Below are 13,795 nucleotides of genomic sequence, written 5' to 3'. Positions count from 1 at the left end.
CTTCTTTGGATAACAGAATCTTGATACTCTATCTTTCTTGAGGAAGAGCAGTTGGAAGATCTAGGTTTAGGTGCTGACTCTACCGCTAATAAGCTGAAGAAACTTGGAGGAGGATGCTTACATGCTATGAGCTTCAAGTTCCTCATTTGTAAAATGAGGATGATGACAACACTTATCCGATAGAGCGATTGTAAAGACCAAAAGAGGTCACTCAGTTGAAAGTGCTTTGCCCATAATAAAGTGCTATGTGACATCTTCTGCGAAGTCGAGATCTTAGTCAGAGTTAACTCTCCTAGCCATCTGACCTGCCACAGAAGTCAGAGTACATTTCATAAAATATGGCCCTTTTTAATATCCTGTTCTTCACATCGAGCATATGTTTCGTGTTGTACCTTTATAACTCACGGCTAGAGAGCAGAGGTCATGTATCATATCTAGTCCCAATTTTCTGCAGTGGAGATGATTGATAAATACATATCAATGCTGTAGAACTATCCTATTATTATCTATTATTAGTGGGGCGTGGACCTGGGAGTTAAGACCTGCTCCTGCACTCCCTCACCCGGACACCCTTGCAGTTGGCACCAAGCAGGAGGGGAGAGAAAGGATCGCCACTTGAGTCCTGGGCTCTGGCTCCATCATTTCTCATTGGTTTTCTCAATTGTGAACTGAACATCATGTCACCCTGGTCATTATGAGCAGTGGGAACTCACTGAATGCACATGGGAAGCTTTTACAAACTATAGAGAAAAACATCAAGGTGATGGCCATGGGTATGGAAGCAGAGCAGTTGGTCCAGGTGGGGACTGATCGCATATCGTTTAATGTGACATGCGAGCCACCACCAGGGCACTCACCTGAGGAACTGGGGCTACATCTGGACCACGGGATGAAGGTCTGAGAGCGGTTGCTGATGGGGTTGTTCGCAGTGCAGATGTAGACATTGTCGGCATGCTGAGGGCCAAGGGTGAGATAGAGGAGGTGGGAGCAGTTGGCAGGGCTTGGCAGGATGACACCCCCCTCCTGGCTCCAGCTGTAAGTCACATGGTCCCCCTTCTCCACCATACAGGCCAGCATCAGGCTGCAGTTTCCATTCTCCTGCGTGGAGTTCAACACCTTAATTTCCGGCCTGGAGACCTGCTCTGTCAGGAGGGGGAGGGAGGAAGCCATCACTGAAATGAAGCCTCTGGAATTCTGACTTCACCTTTTCGCTAGAAGAAAATGCAGCCTAATGGCATTTTTCCCTCCCTGGGGGTCTGCTAATAAAGTGTGATTTAATTCTAGTGGAGACCACTACTTCACACCATCTCTCTCCCTAGCCCCAGCCCATATTCCTTTCCAGGACCAACTTGGGATAAAGTAGAGAATAAAAAATTGTCTTTCAGTCCCCATCTACCAATACTGTAAGCTCCCCCCATCCCCTGTTCTTCCTGATCTAGGTTGCTCTCCTGTATTCTCTCTGTGGTGTTTGCTGTCAGCTAATTCCCCATGGGTACTTGTCTTCAGCTAAAGGATTACTTCCTAGATCTAAAAGAATAGTGGTGGAATTTCATCGGTGTGTGTGTTTGTGTGTGTGTGTGTGTGTGTTTGTAGAAAGTGCTTTAGGGACTCTGATGAGCCACAAACCTCATCAACTTAAGGTAAAATGGAAAGTCTTATTTATTTAGTAACCACTATAGGACAGGCATAAGGCTACAATTTCACACTCATCACATTCTTTAATCTTTTCAATGTAATTTCCCCAAAATTATGATAGGTGAAGAACCTGAGTCCCAGAGATGTGGAGTGTCTTATGTAATGTCACTCAACTTCTAAGCAACTGTGCCGAGATCTGAACCTAGGTGGTGTAACTCTAAAAATCTTTCTTTCTTTCTTTTTTTTTTTTTTTTTTTTGACTTTTAGGGCTGCACCTGTAGCATACGAAAATTCCCAGGCTGGCGGTCAAATTGGAGCTATAGCTGCAGGCCTACACCACAGCCTCAGCAATATGGGATCCGAGTCACTTCTGTGACCTACACCATAGCTCACAGAAATGCTGGATCTTAACCCACTGAGCAAGGCCAGGGATCAAATCCACGTCCTCATGGATAGCTGGATTCGTTTCTGCTGCGTCACAATGGGAATTCCAGCCTTTTTTTTTTTTTGAATTGAGAAGAGTACCATGGTTGTAGAGCCCATATTTTCCAAGTTAAGAATTTGATCATAAAATATGAGAAGATGTGACAGTGACCTGTTTCAGAAAATGCATGTCTAGTCTTCTTGCTTGTGGCAGCCTTGCTCTGGGGACTCTATCGAAGTGACCAGGACTTGCTGATACATGATAGAGGGCTGTAGGAACTCTGCGTACGCTGGAGGAGAGGGAATGCTAGTGCTAGGGGAAGGGCGAGGAGGGTACTGCTGTCTCTCCTGTAGGTGCCTGAGGATTTCAAAGAAACACTGGGTGTGTGGGGCTCCCCATTCCATCTTCAGAGATAAGGAAGTCACTGTGGGGGAAGCAGGACAGCCCACATGGCTACTATGATCCCTAGAAATTCAAGGGAGCCTCTGGACATAAGAGACAAACTCTGGGTGCATTCAAGAGGGGCTGGCAGTTAAAGAGGCTCAAAAAAACAAAAAAAAAAACAAAAAAAACCAGCACTGGCCTTGAATTCAGATGGATCTTCATTCTAGTTTAAGTTCTGCAACTGAACAATGTTATAACCAGAGGATTTGTTTAAGCGAGAAAGATGTGCCTCATACAGGAGAGAGACGCCGCCGTCCTCATGCGAAAGGCAGGGCTTGGTGAATGGTGTGTGGGCTGGGTTTCAGCTCTCCTTTCAGGACCCTCTCTGCTGTGAACCACATATGCAGATGTGAATAGGCACGTGCAAACCACTTATCTCTAGACTTCAGAGTCTTTATCTGTGGAGGACAGATTGGGCTTGCTCAGTGGTATTCAAACTTTTTAAAAATTGGGGGAAAAACCTCCTCTTTTTTCAAGCAAAATCTTATTTGTAAATTGAGACCCTTGGGGCACCAGGCCCTCTAGCCTACAGGCAGCTGGGCTCCTTTCCTTTGGGAAATGGGGGTACAGGTAACTAATGCTAATCAGCTATCAGTATTGTGTAATTTTCTTTTTCTTTCTTTCTTTTCTTTTTTTCTTTTTTGTTTTTTGCTCTTTTTAGAGCTGCACCTGCAGCATATGGAAGTTACCAAGTTAGGGGTCAAATTGGAGCTACAGCTGCCGGCCTACGCCACAGCCACAGCCATGCCAGATCTGAGCCATGTCTGCGACCTACACCACAGCTCACGGCAAGGCCAGATCCCTGACCCACTGAGTGAGGCCAGGGATCAAACCCGCAACCTCATGCTTCCCAGTCAGATTCATTTCCTCTGCGCCATGACAGGAACTCCACTACTGCATAATTTGGATGAGAAAAAACTTGTGAACCTCTAAAACTTCCTCCTGAAGCAGCTTTTAGCCCTGGACTTGATCTTCCAAGTTGCTTCCAACTCTGAATACCCTTTGCTTCTGGGAGAGGCCTAAGTTTTCAGGCAAGGAACTATCTTGTTCCTCTGGTGTAGATTGGGGAAGCCACCGTTATTACCATAGATCTTCAGCTGCAGGCAAAATTGCTGGACAGAAACGTTTTCCTCCAGGCTCAAAAAGTACCAGCCCTCATCCTCTTTCTTGCTTTCCAGGATACTCAGGCTCATGTTTTCCAGGTGAAACGCATAGCCATCCTCCAGATAGCGTGGAGAACTCCCTTCTGGCAGATCGAGAGACACTATTTTCTTCTTGATGTTGTGGACGGGTGATTCTGCCATTGAGACCAGAATGTGGATGCTCTTGTTCATGCTCTTTCTTATCCCCTCGGATGTCAGGGGCAGTAGCACGCTGCTTCCCAGCCGCCCAAGGACCTTTGGGCAATTCATCGAACCCTCACCTGTGAAAGGCAGGAGAAGAAAGACCCTTATTGTGGAAGCCTTTGAGATCCACCTCCTGTCTGTGCATCAGGAATAAGAGACGGGAGGATCTCCTCTTTCTGTTGGGCTCCCTGGGGGTTGCCACCTCCTTAGTTTATGAGGATCGCAATATATTCTCAATATTTCAAAAATCCCAATGTAAATCTTTTTTTTTTTTTTTGGTCTTTTTTTGTTTTTTGAGGGCTGCACCTGCAGCATGTGGAGGTTCCCAGGCTAGGGGTCGAATTGGAGCTGCAGCCACCGGCCTTCGCCAGAGCCACAGCAACGCAGGATCCGAGCCGCGTCTGCAACCTACACCACAGCTCACGGCAACGCCAGATCCTTAACCCACTGAGCAAGGCCAGTGTTCGAACCTGCAACCTCATGGTTCCTAGTCGGATTCGTTAACCACTGAGCCACGAGGGGAACTCCCCAATGGAAATCTTAAAATTACTTATGACAGAGCTGTCTAGACAAACTAGGACACTGTGTTTCTTTGGTCTAGGAGATTTATGGTTATGGTACCTAAGGCACAGAGAAGTTAAATGACTTCCCTAATTAATTCCTCGGCCAGACTTTTCACAGCCATTGGATATATAGCATGAAGGATGGAGAGTAACTGAAAGGGAGTCTCAGCTTGGATGCCCAGGAGACCAAGGTTAGAGAAGCATCATTTCATGATGAGGAGGAAAGAGAAAAGTCTGGGGGATGAGGAGTCAGGGAAGAGGTAAGCCTGATGTTCAAACTGTAGAATGCTAACTCTCCAAAAAACTTTTAAGATATTTAATTGTCCAGGGTGAGAAATTATTTTATTTCTCCTTTTCAAAAAAGCTGAGCCAACAGCAACCAAAAAAACCTCAAACCTGCGAGGGATCCTACTGCTGACTGTTTAACACCTCCTCTCTCCTCAAATATACAACCTCAGTGGTCTTCTCATTTCACTGATAATGGAGAAGAAACAAGAGAGAACTTCCATTTGTTTCCACGACCAAGTCAACCAACATCCTTGGATGGATGGCCTATGCTCCTGGGTAAGGCTGTCCAGGATAAGTGCTTCCTAATGGAGCACTCACCTACTTCAAGGCTTTGCTTCTGCAATGGCCCTCACCCTTGCATCAACAACTTTGTTTTTGTTATGGTATGTTGTTGGTTATTTCCATTAACACACAAAGTATCCACATGTAATTTTCCTCATTTTAAAAACCCCTCACCTGATCCCACGTTCCTTCCCAGCTACCTCCCCATTTCTCTATTTTCCTTTATCCCAAAGTCCTTTAATGTGTGTTTATAATTTTTGTCCCCATTTTCTGATCCATTTTTTTTTGTACCCACTCCTAACAGACATTCTTCCCTACTATTCATTGGACTTGTCAAGGTCACTGTATACTCCATGATATTAAGTCAATTCTCTGGCTTCATCTTGCTTTCTCAGGAGCACTGGACATAGTTCATCATCCCTCCTTTGAAACACTGTCTTCATTTGACCCAAAGAACAACACGCTGTCTTGGTTTTCTTCTTATCACACTGGCTGCCCCTTCTCAGTGGCCTTGACTGGAAATGTCTGCTTTTGAAGATCTCTAAATACTGGAGCATCTCAGGACTCAGGACTTGGACCTCTTCTCCTCTTTCCCAGCCACACTTAACTAGGTGCATAGTTGGACATGTTTCTGGAATGCTTATAGAGATACATCTCCCACCCAAGCCCTTCACTCGACTCCAAACTGCCTACATAGGTTGGTATTTGTAGATCTATGGGCATCTCCTCAGACTTAGCAAACGAACTCAATTCTATAGCCCCTTCCGCAAACAACATTGCCATTCTCCCAAATTCTCAGGCCAAAACATTGGAATCATTCTGAACTCTCTCTCTCATACTCCACCGTCTATCAGCAAATCCTGTTGGCTCTACCTTCAAAGCATATCTGGCATCTGAGGAATTCAAACCTCCTTCATTTCTACCACCATCATCATAGGCCTGAGCCAGCCATTGTCTTCCAATTAATGTCCCTGTACCCATACAGTGGAGAGAGCAATATTTTAAAACTGTCTCTCCTGCTTTTAATCTTCCAGACCTTTCTAAGCACCCATAGAATAAAGTCCACAGTCCCTGTTACGGCTTCAAAGACTCTGAGTAACTCAGTCCCTGGTATCCCTCCAACTCCACCTCCTGCCCTTTCTCTGCTCATTGCACTATGGCCACATGGCTCCGGCTGTTCCATAATTCATCCAGAACATTCCCATCTCAGAGCTTTTGCATTTGCTGCTCTCTGTCTCTCATCTCTTCTGTTACACATCTAAAGAGCTCATTCTCTCATTTTATTTCAGATTTCTGCTCAAAAAAAAAAAAATCGTCTTTTCTGAGAGACCTGCTCTGACTGTCCTATTTAGGGTAAAATCTCCCTTCTTTTTTTTTTTGTCTTTTTTGGACCACACCTGAGGCATATGGAAGTTTCCAGACTAGGGATCAAATCAGAGCCTTAGCAGCTTGCTTACATCACAGTTGCAGCAACACCAGATCCGAGGCATGTCTGTGGATTACACCATAGCTCAGGGCAACACTGGATCGTTAACACACTAAGCTAGGCTAGGGATCGATCCCAGGTCCTCATGGATACTAGTCAGGTTCGTTACCGCTGAGCCACAACGGGAACTCCACCTCTCTCATCTTACTTGTCACTGTCTGAGGTTATACTGTATATTTGTTTGTTTGTTTGTTTGTTTGTTTTTCTCATCCCTAGAAGGCCAACTTATTAAGAAGAAGAATTTCATTTTGTATACTGTTTTGTCCCTAGGACCTACAATAGTGGTGGCCCTTAGTAGGCTTTAAACAAATATCTGTTCAGTTTATGAAAGCTGAAAGCCATGTAACCTGACTAAAAGCTCTCTTACTTATCTTTGCCCAGTATGGGACTGACATAAGCCAATGTTTGTAAAAGAAGGAGACCATGACTCAGAGAGAGCTCAGATTGTTCTAGTTGATAAGAAAGCCAGAAGAGTGCAATAAAACTGTATGCTTAAGTAATGTAGCCTCCTAGAAAAGGTGTAATTAACTTGTGGTTGAGATGGGTTGCTGGAAATTCAGGCAAATTGACTGAGATATTCTCGACACCAAAATGCAAAGATAAAGTGGAGAGCATGTTAGAATTTGTAAAGGGCCCAACTGAGAACAGACTAGAGAATCAGAGGTTGGGAAAAAAGAAAAGCAGGATTTGAGTGGTTGACCCTTACAATTATTAACAAATAGAAAGAAAATTAGACATTTGTTCTTTTACTTTTTTTTTTTTTGCTATTTAAGGCCGTATCCATAACATGTGGAGATCCCCAGACTAGGAGTTGAATCGGATTTGTAGCTGCTGGCTTCTACCACAGCCACAGCAATGCAGGATCCAAGCTGTGTCTGCCACCTACACCAGAGCTCACGGCAATACCAGATCCCTGACCCACTGATTGAGGCCAGGGATCGAACCTGTATCCTCATGGATGCCAGTCAGATTGGTTTCCACTGAGCCACGCCGGAAACTTCCATTTGTTCTTTTACATATTGCTAATATATCAGCTCTTGAAACAGAGTGCTCCTCCCACCCCCGTTGCTTAATTGATTAGACAAGGAATGTTGCTCAGGGTGCTTGTGTTGCTGTTGCAAAGATAAAGTGGAGAGCATGTTGGAATTTATTCCAGCCACACTCATGGTTGTCTGATTGTCCAGATTTATAATGGTAATGTGGTAAGTACAGTACCCAAGAGAGCAATCTGAACTTAAACTTCAACCAATAAAGGGATGGGACCAAAAATCAGAACCATTCATGCAAGTAGAAATGTCATGTGCTACAAGGGCCACCTGAAAGGGGGTACGAAAGTCATATAGATAAGCATATATGCATTTTCTGGGAGCACGGCCATAAATGTCATCTCTCAATGGAGTCTGGGCTTCAACTCAAGGTTGAGAATTATCATTATACTGTTGATTTTTTAGACCAATTTTGATGTGGAGAAAAAAGAAATGGAATTTTTATCCATTCACAGACCATAAGCCTCCCCCCACCTAACCCAACAGACTCTTTCTTTAGCTTTTTGAATTTCTTTCTTTTTTTGTGATTTCTTGGGCCGCTCCAGCAGCATATGGAGGTTCCCAGGCTAGGGGTCTAATCTGAGCTGTAGCCTCTGGCCTACACCACAGCCACGGCAACGCCGGATCCTTAACCCACTGAGCGAAGCCAGGGATCGAACCCAAAACCTCATGGTTCCTAGTCGGATTTGTTAACCACTGAGCCACAACAGGAACTCCTTCAATTTCTTAAAAATTGTTTTAAACTGTAGTGGATTTACAATGATGTGCCTATTTCTGCTGTACAGAAAAGTGACTCAGTTAAACTCATTGAAATATTCTTTTTTATATTCTTTTCCATCATGTCCCTCCCAGAAGGTTCGATAGAGTTCCCTGTGCTATACAGCAGGACCTTGTTGTTTATCCATTATAAATATAACAGTTTGCATCTACTAACCCCAAACTCCCAGTCCGTCCCTTTTCCTCCCCGCTCCCCCTTGGCAACCACAAGTTCCCAACAGACTCTTTACACCATGATTGTTTTCAGAACTTGGAATTGGTAAAGAGTCAGGGGAAGAGAGGATGTACAATGGGGCAGGCAGTAGCAAAAAAAAAAAAAAAAAAAAAAAAAAAAAAAAAAAAAAAATCAAAGAGAAAAAAGAAAGAAAGAAAGAAAGAAAAGTGGAGGGGAAAGAGGAAAAGGGCAGATGAGAAGAACAGGCTGAGTGGTTTAGGAAGACTCGATCATGGAGAATGGAATTAAGACTTCATAAGGAAGAGACCCTCACATAACACAACCCACATAAAGAATGATGATATAACAAGTGCGTATGAGTGGCCGGGTCTGCAGGGGGTATGTGAAGTCATCACCATCTAAGCAAGGGTGGAAAAATAAGTGGGGACTATAAAGTAGTTGGTAAAACCCTTCAAGTAGAGGCACGAGTCCTGAAACATCCGATTGCCTGATGAGTGTTTTCCAGTGGGTCTGTGATTCAGTCAGCCCCTGTTTACTAAGAGAGTCTGGAGGAAACATTGGTAGCTACTAACACCAACTCATTTTCCTTCCAGGGTAATTCTACTTAGAAAGTAGAGTGATTCACCAGGGCCCATGGATATTTTCCTGAAATCAGTAGCCATTAGCCAACCCTTTCACAAGGTGGGATTCTACCTAATGATAACTCTTTTTTTTTCTTCTTTTTTTTGGCACAGCCCTGACACTTTCACATGTGCTTAGAACATCTTGCTACAGCATGTCTTTCAGGTCTGACTTAAAGGGCTCACAGTTCTTAAGGGAAAAGCTAAGCCTACAAAGAAAAGATGAATATGTCTAAGTCTCTTTTTAAACTGAAGTCCTACCAGCTGTCCTCCTAGTCCCATTCCTTGACGCCACTGGGTCTTTCTAGCTCAGAATCTTTGCACTCACTGTTGACCAGCCTGAAAGCCTGTTACTGTCCTTTGTTTGCCTGGCTAACTCCTGTTATTCAGGCCTCTGCTTTTGATCCTTGGCTTAGATTTGGTTTCCCCACCATGTGCTTCCAGTGTACCTTGCACCTCTCCTTTCATACCGCTCATCGCACTTTTAACTCTGGTTCAGTGTTTGTCATCCTTACTCAATTATAAGTTTGCAAGAGTAGGGACTGTGTCTGTTTTGTTCACCACTGTAATCACCAGGTAATACCTGCCTGGGACACAGAAGCAACTCAATAAATCCTTGTTCCCCAAGAGAATAAAAAAAAAAAAAAAAAAAAAACTGAACGAGATGAATGAATGAATGAGTGAATGAAAAAAATGACGACATAGAGTCTAATTTCTCCTCTTTACAAAATTAGAATATACTGCTATAATCTTTATAACATCCTAAGGAGGTATTTATGTAGGGAAATGATGGGGACCCTTCTCTCCACCCGCCTGGTGAGGAGATGGAAGTGCCTTAGCAAGGAAACCTAGCTTTCAGGTACAAAAGGCCACTTATCATTCCCTCTGAATATTCACAGCACTTTACTTCTGCATCTGTGCCTTCATCTAGAATATGCTTTTCAAGTCCTATAAAAATCCAATGTGAGGAGTTCCCACTGTGGCATAGTGGGTTAAGAATCTGACAGTAGTGGTTTGGGTTGCTGCAGAGGTGAGGGTCCTTGGATTCAGTCCCTGGCCCAGGAACTTCTATATGCCATGGGTGAAGCCATTAAAAAAAAAAATCCAGTTTACTAGATGTATGTATTTGGAAGGGCATGCAAAAAACTGGTAACACTAGGGTGGGGTATGGAAGGGAGATTTGTCCTTTGTCTACGCCCTTTTATATTGTTGAAGTTTTATAGACATACATGTGATACTTTTCCAAGAAACAAACTATTTCACAAAAAATTAAATGAAAACTTACATGAGGAAAGACGTTTCTGCTCACTTTCCAAATTCCAGATCAAATACTTTTAAATGTCTTCGACTTTCCTCTATGATTTCATCAGCCTCTCTTATCTTTTGAAAATTCCTATACTTCATTTCAAATCAATTAAACTCAACTCATATGCTTTAATTATAGATAGCATAGTCTAATTTTTACCATGGGAACTGGATGCAACTTTTAACATTCCCTTCCTCCCTAAACATAATCTTATCCACTTTCGCGGATTGAGGCCTCCGCAGTCAGGCTGTGTGACTACAGAGAGATTGCTAAACTATTCTGTGCCTCTTTCCTCTTTTACAAAATTGTAATGGTAACAATAACAACACATATCTCTTAGGGTTGTTAAGAGAATAACATAAGTAATACATGTACGCTTACAGCAATATCTGGTAAATAGGAAGGATGTTGTACATATGCACATATTATTGTTCATTCAACAAACATTTGTGGAAGGGCCCTCATATACCAGATACTGCATCAGGTTCTGGGCAGAGGTTATGCTTGTTTATTTTACTTTCCCCACACCTCACATCATGTGTCCTTGATAGATAGTTGTGAATGGGATTGTCCAAAGTTAATCTGCGGTGAAAACCTAATAATTCTGAGGTTCTGATTTCTAGCCCAGCACTGGAGACAGTGAAGGGGATGGAATTATATCACAGTATTAAAGCTTTTGAGAAATAAAGGTGCCTAGAGCTACAACTTGGGATAGAACTGGGCCAGTGAACACATGAGGTTGGGCCAAGTCGAAAACCCCTGCATTTGTCCTCCTCCTCTCCCTCCATGTGTGTGAAAGAGGTAGGGAGGACCTGAATGGAGGAATAAAAATCCCACTGGAGTAGAATCATCAGTTGCCTCTGATGTACCACTCTGGTGGGGGATGTTGATAACAGAGGAGGCTATCCATGTGTGGGGGTAGTGGGAAATTTCTGTATCTTCCCCTCAGTTTTGCTGTGAACCCAAAGTGTTCTAAAAAAATGAAGTCTATTAAAAAATATCATTGGGGGAAATGGAAAATTCACATTATTGGGGGAAAGGACATGTGGACTTTTTGATTTTTACAATTCTGACTGGGCACTGGAAGTTGAGCTAAGTTGAGATAGGAAGGAGAGGGGTACTGATTTTACAAGAATTGGGCTTCTTGGTTGGGTAGCTCTGTCATGGCTGACCTGTCCCACTTGCAAAGCATTTCCGTTTGGGTTTTATTGGGGTTTCACTAAAGGGTATGTATTTAAAAATAAAAACACTAAAATTTTTGTACCTATTTCAGAGAAGACGAACGCAAGGAAGGGAGCCACTGCTGATTGGGTGAACACGCCTCATAGGGATGGGCTGTTTCACACTAATGAGTGACCTCCAAAGCCATCAGAGCAGCAGCTGTCACCAGAACTGGAGATGCCATGGGCCAGGCTGGCCAGGAGGCCAGCAAGTGCAGAGATAGAAAAGTCCAGCTCATCATTCAAACCCATCACTTTAAGAAGTATCCCCACAATGGTGGAGCCACAAATGGGGTGCACCCAGGAACAATTGACTCCCCCCCTGTGATGGCTTTAAGTGGTTTCATTTGGCTTACTGAGTCCTGAGCTCAGTTATTCCTCTTTAGACCCCAGGCGGTAAAAGGGCCACGGGCCTGCCTGATTCCAAGGAAAAGCGGGGCCAAAGAGGGGCTATTCATCTAGGAATCTGGCCAAAGATAGAGCCAAGTGCAGCTTCTCTGACAACCCTAGCATATCTCTGGGCTTTGCCTGGAAAAGTCCGTAATGGATTTGCAGTCTCAAAAACCCCAAGAACAAAACATCCAGAGCCTCAGGATTTTCCCCCTTCCCTAATGACACTTCCGTGCCAGGCTTCCTCCCACAGTCTAAACAGAATCCCAAAGCATTTAAGCAGAGAGGAGATCCTCGCCTCCCTCCACAGTGAGCCCATAGTCCACTCCTCACTTGGCCTTTTCCTTCTTAAACACATTTTTCTGAGCTCCGTTACTACTAAACAGAGAATACCAGCTTGCCTTTGGAGGACAAGCCAGAAAGACAGGAGAAGAGCCTGGCTCCACACGCTTTGTTGTGTGTCTGGCCCTACACTGGAGCTGCCGTGATCCTGAGGGTTCCCAATTTTCATTTCTTACTTACCGTAACAAGCCCCAGGCTCCAAAAATCCTGACTTCTCCCCCTCTTGCTGCTTTGGAACCTCTTCCAGGAAAGTAGCCACCAGTATGACCACACTGTGGCCACTATCTATTCTCGACCAGTGCCTGGGGTTTTCAATTCTACCCTCTCTTCCCACTAACAGCTCTTTTTTGTACTTGGGCCATGTTTTGGTTTGTGCACTTGTGTGTGTGAGGATCTCCTTCCAGGACAGGGGAGTAGGAGCAGTCTCCCAGACCTCCATCCCTCCAGCTTAGTTCCTTAGCCTGGTCTTTGCCAGAGGTATACCCATGCAAAACCAATCCACTGGCAGGACTTTGACTGGAGCCTCTCCCCCCGGAAAAGCTGGTCCATAATGGGACCGGTGCCTTTGGTTTAGAGCTCCTGGTCTCCCTGGAAACTAGAACTGTTGGGGCTGAGCCTCAGAACCTAGGAGCCCAGTAACTCACAATGTTCCTTCCTCTTTGAAAGAAGCAGACGGAACTCAGAGCTTCTGAGGAAGAGGGAGCCATATCACAGCCCCCCTCCGCCCACCCCTGTGTCCCCTTTCCGTCCACGGGGCTAGCTGAATCCTGACAGGTAATCATGGGACCCAGAGACAGATGAACACTCACCCGTTGTGCAGCTCAGCTCAAAGGCCAGGGACAGAAGCAGCAGGACGTTCAAGGAGAAGAGCCTCCTCTTGGGATCCATCAGCCAGTGAGGAGAGGGAGGGAGGGCAGCCTGGTGAGGAGCTGGCAGCTGCTCACAGACGCCACAGCAGAGTGAGCTCCATGTCAGGCAAGTGCTGCCTCTACTGTCTAGTTTATGCATCAGGAACGAGCAGTCTTCCTGTCTCACAGGGACTTTTTCTGCCTGTGCCTCGAAGATTGCTCATCTCTTTTCAGGCCTTAAGTCACTCAGCTGTTCCCAAGAAGTCAAAGTCAGGTGCTTAGACTATAAGAGCCGGGAAGGGAGCAGTGTAGTCATCTTGGCCAATCCCCAGGTTTTTGGGCAGAAACGTGCTCCCCTCCTCCCTTTCTTAGCTGTCTCCCAGAAAGGAAAGGGGGTGTCAAACCTCTCTGGGTGGTTATGTCTGGGAACTCTTCTTTGAGTACAAAAAAAAAAAAAGATGTGGTTTTGTCAGGCCACACCAAATCTGGATGGGTTAGTTCAAAGCTGAACTTGGATGACTGAACTTTAATGAGCTGATGGACCCTCTCACTTCTGATTTGTTTCATAATTCCAAAGAACACCTCTCCATGAAGTCAGCTCCT

At 44.6% G+C, this 13,795-nt stretch overlaps 1 protein-coding gene across 2 annotated transcripts in view; it reads right to left on the bottom strand.

The window, feature by feature from the left end:
* Window positions 1-13,576, bottom strand: part of SLAMF1 (signaling lymphocytic activation molecule family member 1) — a 36,756-nt gene extending 23,180 nt beyond the window's left edge. Inside the window, exons 1-3 of one of the 2 annotated variants that reach the window (XR_002343022.1) lie at window positions 13,154-13,576; window positions 3,588-3,926; window positions 858-1,142 (exon numbers count right to left, since the gene is read on the bottom strand). Coding sequence is in view for 1 of the 2 variants with exons in the window: in NM_001243820.1 (NP_001230749.1) it covers window positions 858-1,142; window positions 3,588-3,926; window positions 13,154-13,232 (703 nt within the window). In the remaining variant the exon portion in view is untranslated. 2 annotated transcript variants of the gene reach the window in all.

The sequence above is a fragment of the Sus scrofa genome, chromosome 4, assembly GCF_000003025.6.
Source record: "Sus scrofa isolate TJ Tabasco breed Duroc chromosome 4, Sscrofa11.1, whole genome shotgun sequence".
Lineage (NCBI taxonomy): Eukaryota > Metazoa > Chordata > Mammalia > Artiodactyla > Suidae > Sus > Sus scrofa.
The sequence above is the reverse complement of the archived record's forward strand: the minus strand, read 5'-3'. Positions and strand labels throughout refer to the sequence as shown.